The 27,068-nt window shown below is 41.6% G+C and overlaps 1 protein-coding gene across 2 annotated transcripts in view; it reads right to left on the bottom strand.

The window, feature by feature from the left end:
- The window catches only part of TRIM67 (tripartite motif containing 67), a 53,354-nt gene that overhangs the window by 9,856 nt on the left and 16,430 nt on the right, over window positions 1–27,068 (bottom strand). The window contains exons 3-8 of one of the 2 annotated variants that reach the window (XM_077811826.1): window positions 24,717–24,839; window positions 23,228–23,338; window positions 17,989–18,142; window positions 8,673–8,818; window positions 5,039–5,177; window positions 3,203–3,506 (exon numbers count right to left, since the gene is read on the bottom strand). In XM_077811826.1, the coding sequence (XP_077667952.1) occupies window positions 3,203–3,506; window positions 5,039–5,177; window positions 8,673–8,818; window positions 17,989–18,142; window positions 23,228–23,338; window positions 24,717–24,839 (977 nt within the window). Of the gene's footprint in view, window positions 1–3,202; window positions 3,507–5,038; window positions 5,178–8,672; window positions 8,819–17,982; window positions 18,143–23,227; window positions 23,339–24,716; window positions 24,840–27,068 lie in introns of both variants that reach the window. The other variant, XM_077811825.1, reaches the window with a different exon arrangement.

Consider the following 27,068-nt stretch of genomic DNA (forward strand, 5'->3'; position numbering starts at 1 on the left):
AAAAATGTGCACTCCACAGTTATGCGTCACTCTAGTGAATAATCCATCAGTCTGTCCCTTTTTAAGCTATCCCTGTAACAGCTGGCAATTCAACATCCATGGAAGCGGTTTTGTTCTCCCGTTTAGGCAGAGTGATCAGAAAGCCAAAATGTGTCTACTGTTTGCTGTCCATGGAAAAAAAGCTTTTGCTAAGCTCTTGAGCGGCCAAGCAATACAGAGTGCTTGCCCGTAACAACACTCCAAGGCTGTTACTCTGAAATCTGACTCCAAGGCTTGAATCCATTAAATAGGTTTCTAGGACAGTGTCACACAGACTATTTGCCAGCATTTTTTCAGAAAGCATCAGCTATTTCATGGACCACTAATTTATTTACTGCTTAAAATTACTTCTGCCCTAAATCCAAAGGCACTAAAGGGACAGAGACAAATATCTTTTCATATAATTTATCACATTTTGTTATTTTATTCTATGTTGGTTTAGGGCCTGAGCCAAAACCCACTGAAGTCAATGGAAAAATTTCCACTGACTTCAGTACACTTTGGCTCAGCCCTTAAATTCTTTTGCCAATCTATAATGGCCCAGAAGCCAAGATGGCTTTTTAAAAAATACTTCTTTGTTGTTGTCATGCATGTCGTTTGTGATGCTGCCTATAACATGGTGATGGCTGCATTATAAATTAGAACAGAGACAAATATACAGATTTCAGAGCAGCAGCCATGTTAATCTGTATTCACAAAAAGAAAAGGAGTACTTGTAGCACCTTAGAGACTAACATATTTATTTGAGCATAAGCTTTCGTGAGCTACAGCTCACTTCACTGAATGCATCCGATGAAGTGAGCTGTAACTCATGAAAGCTTATGCTCAAATAAATTTGTTAGTCTCTAAGGTGCCACAAGTACTCCTTTTCTTTTTGTAAATATACAGACGATATTCACAAAAGAAATGGTCAAGAATTTTTTGACAAATCACTTTGTTGGAAAATGATGATTCATCAAAACTGAAACTTTTTGCAGGAACATATCTGTTTCAACAAAACTTTCTCAGGTCGTGGATAGAACACCTGGGATGTGAGAGACCCAGGCTCAAGTCCCTGCTTCACCTGATTTGTCTCAGGAATTGAATCTACGTCTTCCACATCCCGGGTGGGCACCCTAACCACTGGGCCACTGGCTATTCTTGGAGGAGGTGGGGGTCCTCTCACCCCCAATTCTTTTTTTAAATGTCTAGTATTCATTCCAATGGGTAACAAAACCAAATGTTGAAAATTCAAAAATTTTCACAGAAAAATAAAAATAAAAATCTAACTCTTGTTTTCTGGCCAGCCCTAATCCACTGTTTTGGGAACAGGATTTGCTGGATAACTTTGCAGCAGTTTTGCTAGGTCATGTTCTGGCAGTGGCCTTCGCTTTAAAAAATTTTCAGCAACTGTGGTATATTTTAAAACATAAATACATATTATAATATACAGTACGTGCTACAGGAGATATAGAAACCAACTTTAAGGTAATGTGACTATGAGGTAAATATCCCTTTAATATCTAAAAAAAAGGGAACATTATAAACAAGACTTTTCAAGATCATTGCAAGACTCTCTTCATTATTGGTTTTAAGGAACAAATATTCAAGATAGTGGGGTAAGGAGGGGCAGTGTGGTCCAGAAAATAGGATACCGAACCAGATTCTATTCCTGGTTCTGCCATAGACCTGCTATGTGACCTTGGGTAAGTCACATAATCTCTCTGTGTGTCCATTTCCCATACCTGTAAAATAGGGTTAATAATACTTAGGTAAGCTTTTCAAAAGCAACAAAGTGCCATAGGCGCCGCCTATATCCCATTGACACCTTTTGGCACCCCCCGATTGACTTTCATGACCCCCATATGGGTCATGACCCACTTGTTGAGAAACACTGGTATAGATAGAATGGCCCAAATTCACTCCACTACATGCTGTTGTAATATTGTGGGAATAATATGTCAGTTCAGAGAAGAAGGTCCTGGCTGTGTAGTTAGAATATAAAGTTAGAAATCAAAGATGTGGGCAACCAAATAAAAATCATCAGAAGACTCAAAATAAGCAGAAGAAGCAGAAGAAGATGATTACTTTTCTTAGTCTTACAAATGTTATAACTAAATAAAATTCTCGATAATACTTACTCCTGCCTTGAATGCAGGGGACTGGACTAGAAGACCTCTCGAGGTCCCTTCCAGTCCTTCAATTCTATGGTTCTACGAAAAACAGCATTATCCAGTGATTCAATCAAGTCAAACATCATGACATGAATGGCGAACCCTAATCATGCCACTTGGTTTGAAATATTTCTTGTGACCCATGACTGAGCAGTCGTGTCTGCAATTTACCCTAACAACACTTACATGAACCATCATAGCATTCCTGAGAGTTACCTGATACTCCTAGACCCAAATTCAACCCTCATGTAAAACTCTACTGACTGCAATTGTAAATCTTTTAATTATTATTATTTGGTTGCTCACACTTTTGATTACTAACTCTATTCCAACTACACAACATTCTTCCCAGCCATGCCTCCATTTCTGAAGGCACATATTATTTCCAGAAATTACAGTATTGTGATATTGGCTGTTACACGCTGGCTGATGCTGGGAAAATCTTCCTGATAAAACCAGGGTGCAGAATACATAAATGCCGATCTCCACAGTGGTAGGAAGGGGAGTTAAGTATTTCAGCCTTAGCCTGTCTCCAGCCCCCAACTGCCCAATTCCCAGATAAGGACCCCCAAATTTTCTCCACTTTGTGCCTTCAGTCCTAGCAAGCTTCCATTACAACCACTAGTCTTCCTGCTGAAGAAGACTGACAGGCTTTGCAAAGAATCCCATTCAATACCTCTGTTTAATACGGCAGATTGGTCACTCTTCATCAGTGTAAGGCATTCCCTCCTCTGTCCTTGTCCTCAAATCACCCCTGGGCGTAGCCTATCACTAGGTTTAATCAGCTTTCAGTACTGACAGTAAATATCTTCATTTTGAACAAATTGTTATTGGTGCTAGTGTTTGCCTAATTGCTATACTGCCCTGGGACCACAAAGAATCCTAGGGAATGGAATGAAATCACCTTTCCCACTGCTTCAATGAAAAGGAATGCATAATCTTTAAACTGTGTCGTACTTAAAGGGGGGGAAAAAATAAAGCCACGAGAAAAGTCCATGATCAGAGCTTACCGACTTGTATGAGAATTGCAATGCATGAACCAGCTGCGGTTGTTGTCAACATACATGGCCCATGCCTTGTCGTCCTTTCCTAGCATCATGTCCTTGATCACATTAATTCTGGCAATTCCAAAAGCCGGATCTGGATGGTTATCATAACGATCCACATGTAGTTCCCAGTAATGTACACCCTTGGAGAAGGCCGCCGTGCCCAGAACAACACGATCGTCGTAACTACTACAAGTGGCAGTCTGGTTGTCATTCGATAGGACTATGTCCCGATGGGCTGAAGAGGGGTCGAAGGTAAACCAGGCCACTGTGCAGGAAGAATAAAGGCAGCTTAATAGCAGGAAAGGATGCAATAAAATTTAACTGTGCTTTATTTTAAGTAAGTTTCTTCCCTCCTAAATTCCCACCATACTTTCAAGTGGAGAAGATATTCTTTCCTTGTTATGCTAGACTACAGCACTATGCACTGTTTCACCTCAGAGATGATTGCATTTAAGTCGGGGAGAAAATAAGAATGCTTTATGTCATTTACATAATCAGTAAAATTTGCAATGCATTTTTCCAATCTGTTTGGATTAAAGGTGCTATATAACTGTAAACCAGGCAATGTGTTTTGTCCTATCTGGGCCTGCCTTTCAGGATGTAAGCTCCCTGGAGAAGAGAGTATCTCTGCTTGGGTCAGGTACATTCTTGAGCAAATTACTGCTGCACAAATAAGAGAGAAAAATAATTTGACTCTGGACTTCCGCAAAGTCTGGGGCTGTTCAGATATGGGATTTGGTTCAGGCCTGTGTCTACTGGAATTACTGTTTCATTGTGTGTCCAAGTTCATCACAACTGGGTTTCACTCGCTTATTTTAAAAAATTCTTTACACCTAAATATTTTATTCTGCCATATTTTGAAAACACTATATAAATACGGAGCACGATTATGGTATTTGCTTCAGGATTAATTTACAGTATTTTTAATCAAGATGAACTTCTTGTGGTGCCCATATGGATGTCAAGTGTAATTACACGGAAACACAGCATGAATTACCACCCAGGTCTTATCAAACACTCTTGTGAAATTAGTATCAGTAGTTAAGAAAACACTGAAACACCAAAGACACAGAGAGAGAGGTGGAGACAAGGAGTGGCATATAGATATTCACAGTGTGTGGTATAAATGACTACGTACTCTAGAGCAAACACCATTTTAATTAAACCCAAAGCTTCGACAGGCAAATGCACTTGTATCATTTGAAACCTGAAGAGCTGCCAATAACTAAAACATGCCAAAAGTCTAAAGAGCTGGATTTTATTTTTCTTTTATCATTTTTGAGTATTTGGGGCAGGGGAAAGTGCTGGATTGACAACCTCAGAGACTGCAGGCTTGATTTTCAATGAGGGCACAACATAGCTGCACAAGTACTTTCCCAGCACTAAATCCTGTGAATGTACCCAACTGATCCTAACGCTGTGTGCAAGCGTTAGACTCCACAAATGTGCACACACATACTACTGCTGGAAAGTATGCACATGGAAATCACATGTACACTCATCAAAGCCAAGGTCTGCTAAAGGGGATCTTATATCTTCTATTTAGCCACAGAAGGAGCAGCAGGAGTGTGGGCATCCCCATCCTGCCCCACTAACCTACATCAGTCCTGACCTGGAGTCACAGCATAGAGGGCTGAGAGCAAAGCTCAGTCTATAGGCACGTTCAGTCCTGGGGCCCCTTTCTGAAGGTTATCAAAACTCATAATGCCAAGTATATTGGTGGATGTGATGGAACGTGAATACCTGGCCGCTAGAAACTGGGGCTCTTTATTTTTTAATGATCTAAAACAAACTCACCGTCAGATGTCTGTAAAACAACTGTCTTGCTATAAGGGCCAACTCCTGATGAATTAAAAGCTTTGACTCTTGCATTGTAGGTACTGTTGAAATGAAGGCCATCAATTGTGCATAGGGTCTCCTTGCCAACATACACTTCCTGAGCATTCAAAAAGACAGGAACATAGCTCACCACCTTCTTCCCAACACAGGGTCTCACAGTCAGACTTTCAAACATAAGCTACAAGTAAATATTGTTCAATGTTTAGGGGAATTTAGAATTTACATTATTATAGTAGGGATACTTACGTCCAGTGAGGCTCAACGTGGAGAAGAGAAGTCAAGAAAGAAAGGTGAAGGCAGCAAGAGTGAGACAAAGATTAAAAAAGGGAGTCTAAAATGTATAGTTTTGTTATTTCAAGAGGGCTGTCTCAATCCTCCTATGGGTACTGTTAATATACAGCAATGTAGTTTTGGAACCTAGATCCAAACCATGAATACAGAGTCTGAAGAGGCTTATTTCTGAAGATAAAAAGAACTTTGTATGTATCATTTGGGTATACATCAACTAAGAGGGTGGAGGGAATGTGATAAATGGCTGCAAGGATCTGACTGGTGCAAACACCAAGCAGGATGAGTCGTCATTTGGGCACAAAGGGGATGGCTAGGAGTAATGGCATGAAATTATGAAAGAGAAAAATCTAAGCAAAATATAAGTGAGATCTGTCAGGCAATGGAAGAGTCTATAGGGATGAGGAAGAAACCACATTTTTAATTGGAGACTAGATAAAGCATTAGATAATCTCCAATAGGTGAAATTCTTTAATTTTTTGTTTTATTTTTTGGAAATTTTGCATTATTTCATGTCATCCAGCCCCAGGAAAAGTGGAAGCCCTGGGGTGGGATGGGGTCCGGCTTAGGGGGCAGTAATGGAGAATGAGCCTGCCCCACACTCACCCCTCAGTGGTAGTTCTTGTCCCGTAGGGCTGGACCCGGCTCCAGGTGTTGTGACCTGTCCTATGGGATCGCAGCACTGCTCGGCCTTGACCCAGCAGCACCCCCATCATCATGATGGAGGGGTGGCTGGGCCAAACATGAGCAGCACTGCAACCCTGTAGGCCAGGTCGCAATGCCCGGAGCAGGGAGGCAGGCCCAGACCTGTGGGACAGGCAATCCCACTTTTCCTTTTATAACTTTTTATACTATCTTTTTTGTTTTATTTCGTGTTATTTCATATTTGCAAAAAACGCGGGGCTCTAGAAATAATCCTGCATTGGCAGGACGACGGAATACATGACTTCTGGAACATTCCACATCCAATGTCTATGATACTGTGAACTACTTAGATTTATAGTACTAATGCCCTAACACAGAGCTTATGGCCCAGATTCAGCGCAGCACTTGTGCCCCAATTCTGTAAAGCACTTAAGAACCTGAGTAGTCCCACTGAAGTCAGCGAGCCTTAAGTATACATTTAAGTTCACTGCTGAATAGAGAAGGGATTACTTGTGCTTTCAGTAACACAATAAAAAGTCTAAGGCCTTGACTTCTCCTCCAGTCTTTTGATCAGAGACACAAAGGTTATTGTGAAGTGGTTTATTTAGCCCCATATTATAAAATACATTTTGTGCGAGCTAGATTGTGATTTTTGGACAATTCTTGCTTTCTTGTATGTTTTCACCATTGTTCACCGACTGTTTGTGCTCATTCAGAGTATGGCACTTTGCAGTGATATGAACTAAAGCTTCTTGTTAAATTCACAGGCCAGATGCGGATAAAGTTTTGGGGGAAATCCAGTTGGTATTATTGATTTAGACATCAAATATCACATACAAAATGTAGGCATATTTTTATTGGAATGGCCTTTCCTGAGACGTAGGCACTTTGTTTTAAAACAGCTAAAGCAGATGATATTTATATCACAGCAGTGCAGGCAATATTATCCTTTTAGAGGCATGTCAAAAATTGGGATCTTTCTTGTTATATTCTAAATCCACAACTTTGAAATTTTGGGATTCACAAAATCAATCAGAAAGATAGATCTGAATGTGTCCCTGCTTTGGGTATAAGTAAAGGCTGTACTGACCTGAGATCTTATAAATTATTTATACTGGGGATGACATTTGTTTTTAGTTATTTAGATTTAAATGCTAATTTTAAACATGCCTATCAAAGACTCTAGGAGCCCTAACATATCATTACTACTACAATAAACTCCAAGAATCATTAAAGTATTAGATAAGTTAAAAAAAGAACTAGGTAAGTTCATGGAGAATAGGTCCATCAATGGCTATTAGCCAGGATGGGCAGGGATGGTGTCCTTAGCCTCTGTTCGCCAGAAGTTGGGAATGGGTGACAGGGGATGGATCACTTGCTGATTACCTGTTCTGTTCATTCCCTCTGGGGCACCTGGTATTGGCCACAGTCAGAAGACTGGATACTGGGCTAGATGGACTTTTGGTCTGACCCAGTATGGCTGTTCTTAAAGTAATCATTTCAACAGGCACTCAGCCATACACCTCCAACAGGCACTCAGCCATACACCTTCCTTCCACCCTTTCTTTGTTGTGGAAGCACACCCTCAGCCCTCTCCAAAACCCTAGCAAACAGATGGCTTTTACAGCATGCCCAGAAGGCCACCTATTTTGGGATATTTCAGATCAAGGAGGTGGGGGAGCAAGTTCCCAAAGTCCTGCAGCCTGCACAGAGAACCACCCTGCCAGCCACTCTCTCTATTTCATAATCAGCGGGTTCCTACCCTTGCTGGCCACAACTGTGGCAGTACGGCACAGGGAAAGAGAATATCCCTCAGGTAGGCCAGTCTCAGGTCAGAGCCATCACCTAAACTCCACCCAGTGACCAATGGCCAGTCAGTGCAGATCCCAGAGCACCGGTGTCATGCGCTCCCAGCATGATGACCTGCTCAGTAAGCGATTTGATGTGTTCTGCACAAGCATTAAGTCACTGAATGGTTTTAAGGTGCAGCCCATTGAGCACATTGCAACTGTCTAATCTTGAGATAACAAAAGCCTAGATAATGGTGGCACAGTCCACACCTGAGAGGAAACACTTCAGCCTCCAAACCAGATCCAGATGATAAAAAGCTGGTCGGGTCACTCCTATGACTGTCAAGCAGAAGGAGGGGTTTTAGATCACCTCTACACTGCAAAAATTTGTAACTAATGGCAGACATACTCCTTCAAAGGGACTCACATAACCTCTGCCATCTACTGCTGCTTCCCCCAGCCCACCATCACCACTTCAGTCTTGTCCGAGTTGAGCTTCAGCCACTCACCCTCTTCCATGACCATAGAAAGGATTTTGAGAACCTCAGATAAAGGCCAAAATTTACCCAGAAAACCGGGCATAATAGAATTGTTCCATGACTGCATTTCTTGATCTGGGTCATTGTTTGCTGGGTGCAGCTGACAGTGAAATCTGCAAAGGAACCTCCCCAATTCCTGGGCCATTTATACAATGGCTTCAACCCCAGCACACATTAGAGCAACCTTGGGGCGTCTCTATTCCACTCCAGTTGACTATATCCTGCAAGGGGCTATCATCCAGCTGTGTACTGCAGTAGTGCCCTGAAATCCCACCTTCCACCCTCACAAGCCCAGAGAGAACCCAAATAAATACTGAATGAAGTCCTCACTCGGAATTGGCCACCATCTCCATCATCAAGTTCCAAGATATACCCTTCCACTGGATTGTGGGTAAAGGGTGGCATCCTCCAGGCCAATGTCACACTGTTGTTTCGGGTACAACACTTCTCCAGCTGCAGTAACGGGACTGGTGGCACTGTAATGGGAACTGAGTACAGATTAGTGTAATTCTGTCCTTACCCATCAGACTCTGTTGTCAGCAATATGATGAGCCATCACTTCCCTCACCTCGCTTTTAATCTCCCTCATCCTGCAAAGCAGCCAAAGTTACTTGGAGATACAGCTGGTCAGAAAATGTGTTTTCCCCACGGAAAATTTCAATTTTTCACCAAAAATTCTGTACCAAAAATTTTATCTGAAAACTGAAAAAAATTCAGCTGATACCAAAATATTTAGGCCAAAAAATAAAATTTTGATTTAGAAAATGCTGCCACAGTGCCTCATGGAAATTGCAGTTCAGGTACCACAGACTTCCATTCTCCTCAATAAGCCAGACTCCCTGCCAGACTACATCTCCCATGATGCATAACAGTCTCCCCCCCTTACAGAGGGGAAGTGCTGCCTGGGATTGGGTGTCTCATGCCATTATGCATCATGGGACTTGTAGTGTGGCCAGGGAGCTCAGCCCATAGAGAAGACTGGAGACATGAAACAACCCAACTTCAACACCCATGAGGCACTGTGGTACCCTATCCAAACTGAAATATTTCTGTATGGGGTTATTTTGTTTTTCAATGAAAAATTGAAATTTCTCACAGAAAGCAAATTTCACAACATTTTCTGTGTAGTCAAAAACCCCATTTTTTGTTTAAAAAAAGTTTCAGGAGAAACGTAAGAATACTATTAAAGAAAAAAAATTTCATTTGAATCTTATCTGAATCACTGTGTTCAGGTAGAAAAAAAGGTCATTTTTAGGTTACAGGAGTCTGATGTTGGCTTCATCCATTTGGAAACTATAAAAGTGAGGGTGAGGTTGTGGATGAGGGTATTGTCTGTACTGACTGGGCCAGGAAAATGTTACTGTGCCATTGACCGGGCTGATATTTCAATAATAAAAATAAGCAAAGTGGAACATTCAGCCATGCTTCTGTGAGGAGGGATCATGTATGTTATCTGTCTGTGCCACTAAACCCAACTTACCTCTCTTGCCTAGCATCACAGCATCTTTCCGTTCTCCCTTCACTAGAATTAGTCAGCAAGAATCCTAATTTAGAGTGAATTTCATCCTTGTACAGAAGACTAGTACAAGGTTTATGCACCACTTAAATCCCAGGGCTTTAGTGGGGTATAGTGGCATGGAGGCCTTGGACTGGCCTTCTGCATGGTTCTGAATTTTACTATTAGGGCTCAGTTCTGCAAAGTGCTGGGTGCTTCCTGCAAGATGCTGAGCACTTTCAGCAGGGGTGGATGTAGCCTCCCAGTTCAACGGGTGCTCTATACTAAACTGCTGAGGGGGTAGCAACTGCTAGCAGTAGTACTCTCCTCCCTAGCACTGCAACCCTAATCCTGGCCTGGAGAGGAGGAGAGGCCCAGGGAGGGGTGGGTGCTGAAGAGCAAGCCTGCCCCACACTCATATCACAGTGACAGCTCTGGTCCTGTGGGTGTGGGTCCAGCTCCATACTCAGGGTGTTGTGACCTGGAGCATGGAATCACAGAACCACTCAGATTTGGCCCAGCCACTCCTCTGCCATGATGGCTGGGCCAAACCTGAGTGGTGGTGCAACCCTGCAAGCCAGGTTGCAAGACCACTCAATGAAATTTGGCCCAGCCACCCTCCAACCCTGAGTGGTGCTGAGACCCTATGTGATAGGTCACAACACCGAGAGCGGGGATCTAGGACAGGAGCTGCTAGTGCAGGGTGATTTCTGTGTGTGCAAATGACCCCATAAGCTCATGCTAAAGCCACCCCTGGCTCTCAGCTCCCATGGACTTAGCTGTTAAAAATGTCAATTTGCTCTTCTTTTGTAGTTTGTTTTCCTCATTTGCCTGTGTGAAAGCCAGACCTTTGTACTGTTCTTTCTATTCTCTCTCTCGCTGGTATACTGTGCAAAGAACACTGTGTAAAAATTACTGGGATTGTGTTACGTAGCCACTCACGAGCTGACAAAATATCAATATTGCACTTGCAATAAACAATACAAAAGTTATAGTGGCCTTCTGATGGCATCAGCAAGCGTTGCAGTGAATGCTGGTACTACGGAGCCCGGAAGAATGTGTGGCTGACAGCTTTTAAAACAAACTATTAAAGGTGACCCCCTCCCCCAAGTTGTGACCTTTTTTGCTTCTTTATGATATTCAGTGAAGACTTTAATGATAATAAATAAAAATCTGCTTGTTTTTTTTTTTTTTTTTTTAACATTCGAGCTTGGGTCTGGTCTTCCCTAGAAGATGATATGGTAACTGGAGTACTAGTGAAATTGTGATATCACAACAGTCAAGAAACTAAGTGCTTTGTAACTAGGAGGTGAAGGGAGTTTTAGTTGGACTGTTTAAAACTTCTGGGTTTTTTTTGTTTGTTCTTGTTAACACAGATGTAATGTCAGTGACTAATGAACGCGTTGGAGAAAAGATGTTTTTGTTAAAAAGTCACACTCCTGCCACTGTAGTTAAAATGTAAAGTTCACAATACACATCCAATGAGACCCTCTCCAAGATCCCCTTCACAAAACAAGGGGAAGATCAGATTCCTGACATTTCTAAGGTTTAAATCTAAGCAAAAAAATCCCAAAACTTTAAAAGAAAGTTTTCAGGTTTTGTCCATCATAAAGAAGTGAAAAAAGCCACAAGCCCAATTTAAAAAAATTCCTTTGAAGATCATCTTTAAGAAGCAGTAATGTCATGTAGTTTTGCTATGTACTGTTAAATATGTGAGACAATTCTCACTCCTTCCCCTCACCCCCCAACCCTTTTCGCCCAGGACACCTAGACTTCAATGTATATAACTCATATCTTTTGAGGCAAAGAATTGGGGATCTGCTGTGCTACATCCCAGAAGTGGATGCACTTCAGAATTTGTGAAGTGATCCTTGTGCACCTCCGACCTACCACACATGGATATTGTGAAACTTAGGGCCACAGTGTTCTGGAGGACTGCATGGTCACACAGTACTGCAAGGGGGAGTAAGACCCACAACCTACCTCTCTACCCCTAACTAGGCCCCTGCACAGCCTCTCTGGATTTTGGGTCCACGCATATAAGAGTAAGCAGTTGCTGCATGCCTGCTGCTAATCTCCTCCTCCCACCACATGTAGGTAGGTGGGGAGTAAGTAGGAATGGGCAGAGCTTTGACTCCACCCCCAACCCTAGCTGGCCTGGGTGGAGGGGGCAATCTGCTACTGATAAGAGCCAGTAGCAGACTGCCAGTCTCCTGGGGAAAGGGGGGGGGGAAGGAATTGTGCCTCTCGGTCTACAAATACATAAAAGGGAAATGAATTGTTTTGGGCAGTACACTGGGCTGTACCTAGGAGCAATAACACACACTTCAAAAAAAGGTAAATGTAGGCTAAGTATCAGGTGGGGGGAGGAGATGGAATAGAACACTTAGCTGTTAAATTACAGAACTATCCCATTGTTTGTGCCCTTTAAAACTATACTGTAGAAAGCACTAAAAAAATGCTGTACGGAACAATGCTGCCTTGGCAGGGAGATGGAGCTGATAACCAAACCCGTTTTTTCCATCTGTAAATGCTGTGCTGTGCTTCTACAAATGATGCAGGCAGGACATCCTTTGGGTACTAGATCAACACTGTGTCACTGATGTCTCATGTCAAGTTAGAAGCTTAGTCACACGCAATTCAATGCATCCCATTGCCCCTCCCTCTGTAGGGACAGAGCTGGATGTTCAAAGGTTCTGTTCTGCCGTTTGTCAACCTGACCGGCGAGTTGTACAATGACTTTTCCCCTAGGCTAGACAGTCGGGGGGATTATATTCAGCAAGACAACAGTCCAATGAGAAATTCTGTAAGCTTTAGGTCCCCCTAAATTAAATAGAGATAAAACTAGGGATGAAGCCACACCTTTGGATTTTCCAAACACCAAATAATTTCTTTGTGATGAGTCTGAGTTGTGAGAGACTTGTCAAGTTGTGGGGGGGGGGGTCAGGAGGGAGTCCCCATAGCAAGATGTGAGTGGGGTGATCATGGGGGCTGGGTAGGGATGACAGGAGGGAGGTATACTCCTCAGAGAGAACCAGACAGGTTGATATTTGGAGCCATCAGGGTGGAAAGAGGTGGTTGGTTTTTAAAGCTGTGTCAGGCTGGCAGAGAAGACCGCAGTGGTTGTGAGTCTTTCGAAAGCAGGGCTGGATATTGGACAGGAGCTACAGCAGAGGCAGTGAAAGTATGGGGGTTATCTCTGAATCATGCCACATGGCAGGAAGTGGCTGGAGTGGGTGAAAGGGAATGGGGGAAAAAGATGGACCACCACATGCCAAAAGTTATTTTAAGCATTTGTATCCATTCTCCATTTTGCAAACAAACAAACACACACTAATCCCATCAATATTCCAGCATTCAAGAACAAATCAAACCTGGATTAGATCTCCATCCATGTCTTTAGTGAAAACAGAGAGAATGTGATGTACAGACACAGCTAGTCATGGAGAAGGGTAGGGATTTCAGATCATGGCAATCAGAAAATATAATGGAGGGAAGAGGACGGAGGTGAAGGAAAGAGGTGTGGGCTAGATCAAAATGCCACCACATATTAGACACTGCGCAGGTTTCTCAGTGGATCAACCTATCCCCTGGAGTACTGAGCTATTGCTAACAGGCTAGCAAAGAGTCACTCCTGTCACTCATCATTACAGTACCACCCTTGTGCTTTCTGTGCAATTGATTACATTTCTCAATATTAAAGAAACTCTGCCTGATCATTATTTACTGAGATTAGTTTTGGATCTGAGGCTTATCCTTAAACCATGAGTAAGATATATGCACAAGTCATCACTAAGGCTAATTTAATACAATCCGATCTCATTTTCATTATGCTTTGTCTAACGCAGTGAATCAGTGTTTGTTTATGAGCAGGCATTCACCTCCCACTGACCTGTGCAAACTCAGTGATGTTGAATGAGGCGAGGCCAGAGATTTGAAAAAAGATTTCAGAAATTCAGGCATCAACAAGGGCTGATGACAATATTCCATTCCTCTGGGGTGAAGTTACCCCTTGCAGTTCTCCCCTTCCTCTCTACCCCACCTCTCATCTTCCTTATTTAACCATGGACAGCTTCCTCCAGTTTCCAATCTTCAGGCAACAGGGTGAAAATAAACATATAGGAAAAAACAACTTGCAGTTAAAAGGGTCGGTCTGGTACTTTTCCCCTTGGGACTGTACCGGATCTCCCATTGTGGTTTAGCTCTGAATGTCATTAAAGCTCATTCTGAATCTGCTGTTTCCAGACCAAACACAGAGAGTTGATAAAATTTCCATATTACACCAAAACACTTGGCAAAGACTGATTGCTCTCTGGGGCAATGTGGTGAATGGGACTGGAAAAAGAGGAGCAGGTTTCAGGAGGGGCATATATTTTTGTGAGACTACTGGTTCAGGAATGCAAGCTTAGGGGTTGCTCTGTATTTAGTTTATAGATAAATAGCAAAGCCTCAACATGTTATGCTGGCTTGCCAGTTATTTATAAAGCTCTGTTTCTTACCACTCTGATTTTTGGCTAGTGAAACATGGCTACTTATTTTGAAATAATTCCTTCCATTTCTATATGCAGGGCCATCTAGATAGGGGGTACTTCAGATTCTCAATATGTGAATGAGATGATATTGTAAAGTTGGTTTTAAATTTTTTAGGTACTAAGGAATTAGTGGGGAAGGGAGAGACTTTACAGAAGGAACGGGAGTCCACGTTAGCACAAGCTTGCTGACACAGAAAAGTTTTTTGGGGCAAGTCAATACATACTGGGGCAGGTGGACACAGACTGATGTCAGGAATACAAAGATACCTTTCCGTCTAGTATAGAATGGAAATGAACTGGGGGAGAAAAGGGTTGAGATCACAAAAATAAAGTCCAGTAAATACCAACACGTCTATACCTCGATCACAGGGTGTGGCTGCAGCTCAAGTGCACATACTTGAACTCGCTTTAATCTAGTTATCTTGGGAGCTGGAGAGCCTGCAGTAGGGTGCATTTCAGTGCTGGCTAGCACTGAGACTAATTATCCAGGGTGCAGTGTGGGCCTGTTCAGCCCATGTTGAAGTGCACTCTGCAACGATTCACTGCTCAGAACCCGAGGTAGCTAGATTATAGCTAGTTTGGGTATGTCTACCTGAGCTGAGTCACACCCCGTGACTGCAATATATATATACCCTGTAAGGTTACATAGAAATAGGCACACAGCCAAAAATTTTATTTATTTGTTATTTATTTATATATTTATTTTTTATATTTATTTTATTATTATTATATTTTATTTTTTTATATTTATTTTATTTATTTATTAATTTTATTTATTTATATATATATATGTCTCTCTATGTCAAGCAACTCCTATCTTCCTGTGATTGTATATTTATTTAGAACTAGAATATGGCTTGTACTACTTGATCAAACAGCATAAGGGGAAGTAAGAGCCTTCCCTATGCCCCTGAAAGGGCTACCCTGGTCTTTGGGTACATTTCCCCAGGAGAAAGAAGGTGCTACAAGCCCACTACTCCCCACCAAGGCAGGTGTGCAGAGAATGGGCACAGCCTTGGTCCTACCCTCCAAATGCACAAGTGAGTGGAGGTGACATGGCCTAGGGTGGGAGGGGAGGGAGAGTGATTTTCTGCAGGTTGTAAATTAAATCTAAAGTGTTCCCATCTCAGGTACTCTGTGGGTTGCTTAGCTATTTGGAATGCATCAGTGGCTTAGTTAAATTCATTATTAGCTGTTCAGGAGGGACCATAATCCACTATTACATTTAGATTGATTAAAACACCAGTCTAAGTTGACAGCTGACTCCTTGGCAGATAACACTCAGAGAGGATCTCTCAGTTACATGTTAAATCTCATGCCTTGTGCTCTTGCTTCTATTTTTCTCTCTGTTATGTTTTTAAAGGGGTAATTTACTGATGTTTTTAGAGTGGCTTCATTAATATATCCCATTTATGCTGAGATGCAATCCCCTCTCAATGATCTTATTTTGGCCTTTAACTATTTATCTGAATTCAACAATTTCCATTGTTTCTCCAAGGATTTATCTGTCAAATTAGCCACTCTGTTTCGGTTCAGGACTAAGCCTACAGAGAACAGATAAATTACTAAACATGAGGATTCATGTTCATCTATGGAATGGTCTTGTGGAATCAGAGAAAAACAAAATTATCTTCAGCCCATCCAGTACTTTCTGGTAGACTCTTCCGTGTCTTCCACATGTATCTGTAGGTCTGGATTCAAAGCCTATTGAACTCAATCGAAATACTCCCACTGATCTAGAAGGACTTTAGATCAGGCCCCTACAGAACGTCTATCTGTCCATACATCCAGTCTGGATGTGTCCGTCTCCCTAGTATCTAAGTTCCAAGCACAACATTTAAAACTGCATTACATTTTTTTTTTTTTTTTTTGCAAATGGCACCCTATTCCCTACCAACTCCTACTTTCAGGCATTTTTAGCTTAACTTCCCCCCGCCCTTCCTTTTGTTCTCCCCTTCCCTGACCACAGGAAACATCACTAGGCTACTCTTCTGTCATTTGTATTGAAGGAGGCCTTGTACAAAACGATTGGTTTTGCAATTTGTCCTACAGACAGTCAGGACTTATCCTGATCTTTGGTGTTAAGGAATTCCATAGCCAATGACATTCCATGGTAATTTCTTGCCCATACCTCCAAAACTTTATCTTGGGCTCTGGCAACTGCAGTATCCCCACTGAGCATAATTATCATGGTGGTTCTGCCTTACTGAGGGTTTGTCTTTATTACCACATTAAATCAGTGCCAGTAGCGCATCTGATGACAACACATCACGCTGACAGGAGAGCGCTCTCCCATCGACATAATTACGTCACCTCAACAAGAGGCAAAAGCTATGACACCACTGTAAGTCGATTTAAGTTACATTACTCAGGGGAGTGGTTTTTTCACGCCCCTGAGCAATGTAACTTACATTGACTTAAGCGGTAACACAGACAAGCCCTGAGCATAAGAAGTGACTCATTTGCCACTGATGATACTCTTGCTGAAACACTGAAAAATTTTCAAGCAACTCTAATTACCAATTAAACTGTTTTCTGTCAAAAAAAATGCTGTTTTGTCAAAACCTAAAACGTTTTGTGGAAACGGATCAGGTTTGACAAAAGTTTGAGGGTGGGAGGAAGAAAGAGAGCACATGAGCAAGTTCACTTACAGTAGCCAATAGCATGGTGGTTAGGGCACTCATCTAGGATATGGGAGACTGGGGTTCAAGTCAATGTCCTAATCACTGAGCTATATAGTCAGTCTTGTGCTTTCTCTCCTATTGAAATTGTTCCACCTTGTATGAATCATTCAATATCAATTGCTCCAAAGTGATACTGACTATATAGCCCAGTGGGTGGGGCACTGACCCAGTTGTGACTCAGACAGAGCAGGGACTTGAACCTGAGTCTCCCAAATGCCAGCTGAGTGACCTAACCACCAGCCTACTGGCTCTTCAGGGCTGGCTTCTTGCCCATGTTTTCACAATAAAATTTTGAAACCTCAACATTTTCCATAAAAGGCAATTGTGGTTTTTCCATCCAGCCCTATCGGCAACTCATTTTTAATTAATTGTATTAAACTTGTTAATGCTACACAAAACAGCTAAGTTGTTTTCAAGTTCACATTGACACCAATGTCTTCACCACCTTCAAAACAGACAGATGGTCTTTGTTTGAAACTTTTATCTTTTCAAATCTTTAACTTCACCTAATTTCACTGTCTGAGCTTGTCCGGTCACTTGAGGTGAGGTGAAAGCCCTCCTTGGTAAATTCATGTTTGACTAAGAGAAGACAAAAATAACTATCCATAAATTCGCAAAAAGAAAAGGAGTACTTGTGGCACCTTAGAGACTAACCAATTTATTTGAGCATGAGCTTTCGTGAGCTACAGCTCACTTCATCGGATGCTGTAGCTCACGAAAGCTCATGCTCAAATAAATTGGTTAGTCTCTAAGCTGCCACAAGTACTCCTTTTCTTTTTGCGAATACAGACTAACATGGCTGTTACTTTGAAACCTATCCATAAATTGCAAGTAGTTTCTCTTTCTCCCCACCTTCCTTCACCTCTCCCTCTACAGCACTGTTTCAAAACAGACACACACAAAATAAAAATCAAATCACAAAAGCTCACCCCTACATTTCATTTGAATAAAATCCAGCTGGTGAATTGACTGTAGTAAAGGTTCACTATCCAGAGTCAGGTCAAATTCAGCTGATACTTTTGGTTCCAAGGCTCCTTTGACCCACTGTTCCTGAGACACCTGAACACGTTTGATTAAAGCATCTGAAATCTTAAAAAGAACATTAGGCTTTTAGTGAAACTGCAAATGCAAAAATAGATCAGAATAAATTAGAAGTGACAGACATGAATGACTATGCTATATCATACAAGGTGACTGAGAGCCTCATGGTCTAACTGAAGCAGGGCACGTGGCAATTTTGCTGTGAGTTCCCATGTGTGTTGCATCTTCCCATGTTGTCTTTTCAAAGCAAATCCCCTGTGAGAGTTGGAAAAGTTAGTTTTCTTTGAAAAGAAGCTTTGTGGAACAGGGCTAGGGAGCTATCTTAACTGCTTGAGAGCCACACAGAAAGCGGACTTTCCTCTCTGATCTGCACAGCAGCTGTCTTGATGTCTCATTTCATCTCCATGAATAGAAGGGAGAAGATATCTGACACTAGAAAGCTTTTTAATTTAGCAAAGTCTAGCAGACAGAAATTGAAGCTAGAACAATTCAAACTGGAAAGAAGGTGCCCATTTTTAATAGTTAGGGGAATTAACCATTGGGAACAGATCTCCCCAAAGGATGAGGTTGATTCTCCATTAAATTAAGATTGGATGCCATTCTTAAAGCTCTGCTCTAGTTCAACCACAAGCTATTAGGACTTGACGAATACTGCCAAGATAAGTATTCACCCCCTTCTGTTGGGTTTGAAATGGTAACCATGAAAAGATCTTAGAATTTTCAGAAACAACTTAATAAATCCATATTGAATGGCAAACTAGAGAAAGTCAGAAGAAAGCATGTCAGTATGGGGATTTCATTGTAATAGCTGAGCCTAAATGATCAGATAGTAAGTCTTTACACTTGGCAAAGGGAGGAAGAAGACACCTGCTGGTCACCATGTTTTCTTTTGTAATTGACTCAGGATCATCCCCAAAATCCTTATTCAGCTATTATTAGTTCTTGCAGAGGCAAAACTCCAATAGGCCAAATCCTGAGACAAGGGAACTGCAGATGTTCAGAGCCTCTCAGAGTTTGGTACATAGCTTCAGTGAAGACTGAGTAAGGACTTCAGATTTAGCTCTATTAAAATACCATGGTAAATGGCAGTTTGGATCAAAGAAACTATTTAGACTTTGCCATGTGTTAATTTGGGGTTAGACTGTGCTTTGGACTAATTGCCCATGTGGGGGTACCTGTAGCCCCCCTCCCTTATATCCCAGCACAGATTTCCTGGCAGCAGAACTAAAAATAAAACTGAGGTTTCTGATATTGGAGACAAAACTATTAGCCACTCAATCATATTGCCTTTCAAGCAGAATGCACCAACCAGGTACTTTGGTTTTCCTGTCTCCAAACGTTACATTGTGTTTCTCTCCCAGAGTAAGGAATAGAACCAAGCATCCTCATCTCCAATATTAACTGCTATCTAGCGAAGAATTGTGTAACCCACTGTCAAGGCCACCTTTAGAGGCTAGTCGACAGAGATAACAGTAATTCCATCTGTAGTTCAAGTGGTAAAGGTCTGTGCCGAGGATCTAGAACTCCAGGGTTCAATCCCGATAATGCCTCACATTAGGGGACTTTTTTCAGAGTAACAGCCATGTTAGTCTGTATTTGCAAAAAGAAAAGGAGTACTTGTGGCATCTTAGAGACTAACCAATTTATCTGAGCATAAGCTTTCGTGAGCTACAGCTCACTTCATCGGATGCATACTGTGGAAAGTATAGAAGATCTTTTTATACACACAAAGCATGAAAAAATGGGTGTTTACCACTACAAAAGGTTTTCTCTCCCCCCACCCCACTCTCCTGCTGGTAATAGCTTATCTAAAGTGACCACTCTCCTTACAATGTGTATGATAATCAAGGTGGGCCATTTCCAGCACAAAACCAGGGTTTAACAAGAACGTCTGGGGGGGGGTGGGGGGGGATAGAAAAAAACAAGGGGAAATAGGTTACCTTGCGTAATGACTTAGCCACTCCCAGTCTCTATTCAAGCCTAAGTTAATTGTATCCAATTTGCAAATGAATTCCAATTCAACAGTCTCTCGCTGGAGTCTGGTTTTGAAGTTTTTTTGTTGTAATATCGCAACTTTCATGTCTGTAATCGCGTGACCAGAGAGCTTGAAGTGTTCTCCGACTGGTTTATGAATGTTATAATTCTTGACATCTGATTTGTGTCCATTTATTCTTTTATGTAGAGACTGTCCAGTTTGACCAATGTACATGGCAGAGGAGCATTGCTGGCACATGATGGCATATATCACATTGGTGATGTGCAGGTGAACGACTCCCTCTTCAGGCCCTACGCTACCAGCACTCCCAGCTACCTTCGAGACACCACTGACTTCCTGAGGAAACTACAATCCATCGGTGATCTTCCTGATAACACCATCCTGGCCACTATGGATGTAGAAGCCCTCTACACCAACATTCCACACAAAGATGGACTACACGCCATCAAGAACACTATCCTCGATAATGTCACGGCTAACCTGGTGGCTGAACTTTGTGACTTTGTCCTTACCCATAAGTCTTTTACACTTGGGGACAATGTATACCTTCAAATCAGCGGCACTGCTATGGGTATCCACATGGCCTCACAGTATGCCAACATTTTTATGGCTGACTTAGAACAACGCTTCCTCAGCTCTCGTCCCCTAATGCTCCTACTCTACTTGCGCTATATTGATGACATCTTCATCATCTGGACCCATGGAAAAGAAGCCCCTGAGGAATTCCACCATTTCAACAATTTCCATCCCACCATCAACCTCAGCCTGGTCCAGTCCACACAAGAGATCCACTTCCTGGACACTACAGTGCTAATAAACGATGGTCACATAAACACCATCCTATACCAGAAACCTACTGACCGCTATTCCTACCTACATGCCTCCAGCTTTCACCCTGACCACACCACACGATCCATCGTCTACAGCCAAGCTCTGCGATACAACCGCATTTGCTCCAACCCCTCAGACAGAGACAGACACCTACAAGATCTCTATCAAGCATTCTTACAACTACAATACCCACCTGCGGAAGTGAAGAAACAGATTGATAGAGCCAGAAGAGTTCCCAGAAGTCACCTACTACAGGACAGGCCCAACAAAGAAAATAACAGAACGCCACTAGCCGTCACCTTCAGCCCCAAACTAAAACCTCCAACGCATTATTAAGGATCTACAACCTATCCTGAAGGATGACCCAACACTCTCACAAATCTTGGGAGACAGGCCAGTCCTTGCCTACAGACAGCCCCCCAACCTGAAGCAAATACTCACCAACAACCACATACCACACAACAGAACCACTAACCCAGGAACCTATCCTTGCAACAAAGCCCGTTGCCAACTGTGCCCACATATCTATTCAGGGGACACCATCACAGGGCCTAATAACATCAGCCACACTATCAGAGGCTCGTTCACCTGCACATCCACCAATGTGATATATGCTATCATGTGCCAGCAATGCCCCTCTGCCACGTACATTGGTCAAACTGGACAGTCTCTACATAAAAGAATAAATGGACACAAATTAGATGTCAAGAATTATAACATTCATAAACCAGTCGGAGAACACTTCAAGCTCTCTGGTCACGCGATTACAGACATGAAAGTTGCGATATTACAACAAAAAAACTTCAAAACCAGACTCCAGCGAGAGACTGTTGAATTGGAATTCATTTGCAAATTGGATACAATTAACTTAGGCTTGAATAGAGACTGGGAGTGGCTAAGTCATTATGCAAGGTAACCTATTTCCCCTTGTTTTTTCCTACCCCCGCCCCCAGACGTTCTTGTTAAACCCTGACTTTGTGCTGGAAATGGCCCACCTTGATTATCATACACATTGTAAGGAGAGTGATCACTTTAGATAAGCTATTACCAGCAGGAGAGTGGGGTGGGGGGAGAGAAAACCTTTTGTAGTGGTAAACACCCATTTTTTCATGCTTTGTGTGTATAAAAAGATCTTTTATACTTTCCACAGTATGCATCCGATGAAGTGAGCTGTAGCTCACGAAAGCTTATGCTCAAATAAATTGGTTAGTCTCTAAGGTGCCACAAGTATTCCTTTTCTTTTTAGGGGACTTTATGGCTGCATGTGACAAGAATCTGATTTCCCAGTTTGCATTTTAAAAAGTGGTTTAATTAATTCACATATTGAGAAAATAATCCTTTAAACCAGTGGTTCTCAAACTTTAGCAACCGGAGGACCCCCATTTTGATTTAAAATTTTTCACAAAACCTGAGTCCCCCACTCAACCCCTTCCCCTAAGGCCCCCTCTTCTTCCCTCCCCCACTCCACCCGTGCCTCTTCCTGCCCCCTCTCCCAAGCTCGCCCCCTCTCCGCTCCACCCCTCCCTCCCAGCGCCTTCTGCATGCCGCTGAACAGCTATTCCCCTGCATGCAGGAAGCACTGGGAGGGAGGGGGAAGAGTTGAACAGCAGGGCTGGCGGACCGCCTGGAGTACCCTCACAGACCCCAGTTTGAGAAACGCTGGTTTAAATGAAGTCTCAATCTAGAAAACATTATCGTCTGTAAATTAGGTTTGACACGCAACAAGATAGGTGTTCCATATCTGCATCAAAATTGGCACTCATTTTGCACTACACACTGGCAGGTATGAAGGTTGAGAGGTATGGTGCCAGGAAGGGGACATATCAGAAGCAAGCTGGAGACTTGGTGGTATCAATGGAGTAAGGTCTCTAGGCTGCTCTAACTAACCAACACTGGGACTGGGTTGGTGCAAAAATCAGGAAGCCATAACCAGTTCCCTGATGGTCTCTTACCCCATTTCTCTGCAAATAGAGCAGGCTGGGCAAAGGGGAGAATTGAATCTTCTAGACCATTCAAATCTTGGCCTCTACTTAGACTACCAACGAGAGTACCAATTATGTTGGACGCTTCTTTGGTGATGCAGACCCTTGTCTATTGGTAAACGCATAGATGCCACCAAAATCATTTAATATTAGCTACCAAACTGTAATAATTTCTAGGTATTATTGACAAGGACAGAATGTGAAACTGCAACTGAAAGACTCCATAGCCCATTTCCAAGCCATTAAGCCAAACACTCCACCATAGCAAGTTTTACATTCCAGTATAATCTTTTTGTTTCTTCACAACAGTAGAAAAGAAAATACCTGTAAAAAACCAGAGGGATCATTTTCTTTGATTACTTCCAGACAGTATTCCATAAGCCCTGTTGACTGACGTAGCTTCAACGTACAGTGATTTATCTGGTCCCAAACAACCTGCAAATGAAAACCTCAGTACATTTCTCATAATCCTCTCAGTTTTCACTGAATCAAGTAAATTATTTCAGAAGCAGCAGCAGTGAATGGAAGAGAGTGTTAAACCTATGTTTGTTTTAGCTGCCATATGGGTATAACCCCATCTGCATCAGCTACACTTCTTTACTCTGTATTGTAAATACTGATAATTAGTTTGGCAAAATGTCATGTACAGGGAATCTCAAGTATCAGAGCAGATAAAGTGTTGAATACCCAGGTGTGCTCATGGCTGAAGGAGTTAGGATCTAATAAGTGTAGAATTTGTTCACTGCACATGCAACCACACTTCCATTAAAATTTGAGCTTTAAATAACAAAATAACTGAAACCTAATATATTAAACAGAATAACTATGAGGACTACTGGGCAGTTTATATTCTATCATTCCCTTCACAATTTACAGTAGACCCTTGTTCATCCAGAGGAAAAGAATAAGAAAAGCACATCTCTCATTTTTCCCCAACTTTGGACTTGTTTCTGCTCTCATACTGCTGTAAATCAGGAGTAAGTCCACTGCAGTCTATGGAGTTATTCAAGGTAAAAATGGTGTAAGTGAGAGGAGAATCAGGCCTTTTAGTGGGACATCACAAATTTAGGAAGTTGTGAGAGTGGGGTTCCCAGAACATTGAGCTGAAGCAGTTTGTCCATTCCCTCTACATTGTGTTAATCAGACAACAGAAAAAAAATCTAAAATATTTATAATGCACCCAGAACTTGTAATATTTTCAAATACAGAGCTATGAGTTGCATGAAATTTCACCACAAAGAACCCTACTGATCACCACTCCAATCAGCCAGTTACATTTTCTCTTTCCTTCCCCTTTCTCTTATTTCTCTTGAGAAGAGAGTAAAAGAGGATCCCAGGATGTGTCTCACTGACACTTGAGATTCTGAAGGTTTAAAGAATGGACTAAATCCTGAAGTTTTTATTCAGTCCTTTCTCAAACAAGATGGCTTCTACAAGGTCAAAACCAGAGATGTAATAAGTGCTTGAATTGCCCATTGATTTCAGTGGGAGTTGTGATTACTTAGCACCTGTCAGGATTTGACCCATAAACTTCAATAAGAGTATTGCCTAAAGACTGAAGCACCAATTCAGCAAGTTACTTAAGCACATGCCTAACTTTAAACACATGCATAATTCCATTGCAGTTATGCTTATGTACCTTGTTAAACTGGGGCCTGAATAAGGACTTCAAGATTTGGTCAATGAGAATTTTCACTAAGGACTTCAGGACTTGGCGTCATGTGCATTAACTCTAGGCTAAAGAGTCACTTCAATAGAAATATTTGTAGCCACACTCTCTAGAATGCTTACAACACATAATAGTTGTACTCACCTTTAATTTGTGCTCACGGTCTTTGGTAACTTTTGTGAGCAGTTTTGCCTTTTGACGAGTTAATGCATCAACCAGGGCATCACACTGAGCAACCAGACAAGCTTCATAGTCCAACCCATTCTCCTAGAAGAAGGTGACAACCATATTCATCTATGAAAATGAATTTTTTACAGTAAAAGCTGTTATTTACCCAAACCAATATACGTGTTTTACATTTAGAAAATGTTTCCTTTCAAGAGTTTGGCACGTCATGTTTCCTTTGTGATTCCATTATATATTGCACTGTTAACAACTGCTAGCTATAATATGCCTTAAGGGACACTGTCAAGATGATCATGCTACAAAATTAATTTATTGTAACCCCTTAATATACTAGCATTTTCCAGACAAATGAATGTTTAGGAGTCTCTATGTATTATTAAAATATTGTTCCAAATTCTGCTCTGAGTTACCTCACTGAAATGCCTCTGAAATCAGGGGGGTCGCACCATAGTAACGAAAGCAGAATGTAGTCCACAGACTGATCCCAAGGGGAATAAACCAAGAATAAATATAATTCTTGAGATTGTGGTATATTGCCTCAAGCTGAGGGCAATATGCACAATCAAAGGAACAATTTTAATCTAAGCACTTTTTTTTGAGCTTCTTCTTGTTAGCACATGCTTACATCTTCCCTGGAAACATGAATTTGGTTAGCCTTTTAAAAATAATACACTGTAGATTTTAGTCCCGTAGCAGTGGAATTCACCTCTATACAGAGTACCAGCAGAAGGCATATACAGCACTTTAGTCAGAGCTTAAGTGGGATTTAAATAGTACTAGGCTTTGGTCTGGCCCTCTGCACACAGGTGAATTTCACTCCTATGGAATTCACAACATAAAACTGGTTTAAATGGAAGTCATCATACAAGCTAAGCAGCTGCTCTTGAGGAGGGAAGGAAGCCTTCACGCGCCTGTTTCCAGGAGACACTGGGCTGACTAACTAGCTTCTCCCCAAACCCCAGTTCAGCACTTAAGCTTTAGTGTGCTTAACTTTAAGCATGTGTTTAAATCCTATTTAAGTCAATGTCTCTCTCTGTTTCCCCCTTGGATTATATATTACTAATCTGATTTATCCACTTGGCCAAAATTAGATTTGTCCTATTGCCTTCCTAAAGGTTGGAGGACAATTCTTTACATTTGATATAGCCACTGCTATCCACTTCTAACAGGCTGGCCACTGTGGTAGTCAGTTTTCCCAGGACAAGTATAGGTGGCAAAGTTCTCCATTGTCTTCTGCTTAGAATCCCAATTCAGAAAAACACTTAAGCATGTGCTTAACTTTAAGATTAAATCCCACTGAATCAACAGAGAGTCTCAGAGAAGAACTCATCTGTCAACAGATATAAATACTGATTCACCTCATGTGGGCATTTACACCTGTGCAAAGTGGGTGTGAAATACTACCAGTCTGATGGGGAGAGTTTTACATGCACTTTGCATTGGAGTAAATGACTCTAAGGTGAAAAGCAGTGGAAAATTAGGCCCAGTGATGATAAAGAGATAAAATTACCAAAGGGTTTACAGTATTTTTAGACCATTAACCTATCCATTTCTCTGACAAGGGTCTCTTTCAAATCAGTTATTAAAACCACAAGTGTTACTTTTACAGGAATTAATTCCTGAATGCTTTTAGGTTTTAAATATAAATTAATCTATGAATATCCACAATTTGGTGCCCCAATATGTATGGGTTATAAACACTGCTTTGTTTATGTTAGGACTACATATATGTCTTTTTATCTCTGGAAAAAAAATCAGTTTTAGAAAAAAACGGTTTGCCAATTTTACTTCAGTATTCTGGATCCATTGCCAAGCTAAATTAGGTTTAAATGGGCATCTTGTCTTAAGATGCAAGTGCCATCTCTTCTACAAAGTATCCCTACTTTGGGATATCAATAAACATTGCTACCAAATTCCTCTATTCTTGATCTTCCCTGTTGAATTGATTCAAGTGATAGAAGGGACATCTAGATAGGAAAGGAAAATGAAATTTAGTTCTATAGTCAATGGACCCAATTCTCTTCTTTCTTATATCACTTTTGCACCAGTGTAACTCCCTTGACTTTGACAGTTTCTTCTGATTTACACCAACATTAGAGCACCATCAAGCCTATGCTCTCATTTACACTGCCATAAATCAGGAATATCTCTACTGAAGTCATTGGAGTTACCTTACAGTAAAAATAGTGTGAGAGGAGAATCAGGCTTTGCATAGCTATCCCTTACACACGCGTTACTTATTCCCGTCTTTTTCCCTTTGTTTCGGCTTTTCTCTTCCCCACTATTTATTTCAATCTACCTCCGGTTTTA

Source organism: Eretmochelys imbricata, chromosome 3 (assembly GCF_965152235.1).
Source record: "Eretmochelys imbricata isolate rEreImb1 chromosome 3, rEreImb1.hap1, whole genome shotgun sequence".
Taxonomy (NCBI): Eukaryota; Metazoa; Chordata; order Testudines; family Cheloniidae; genus Eretmochelys; species Eretmochelys imbricata.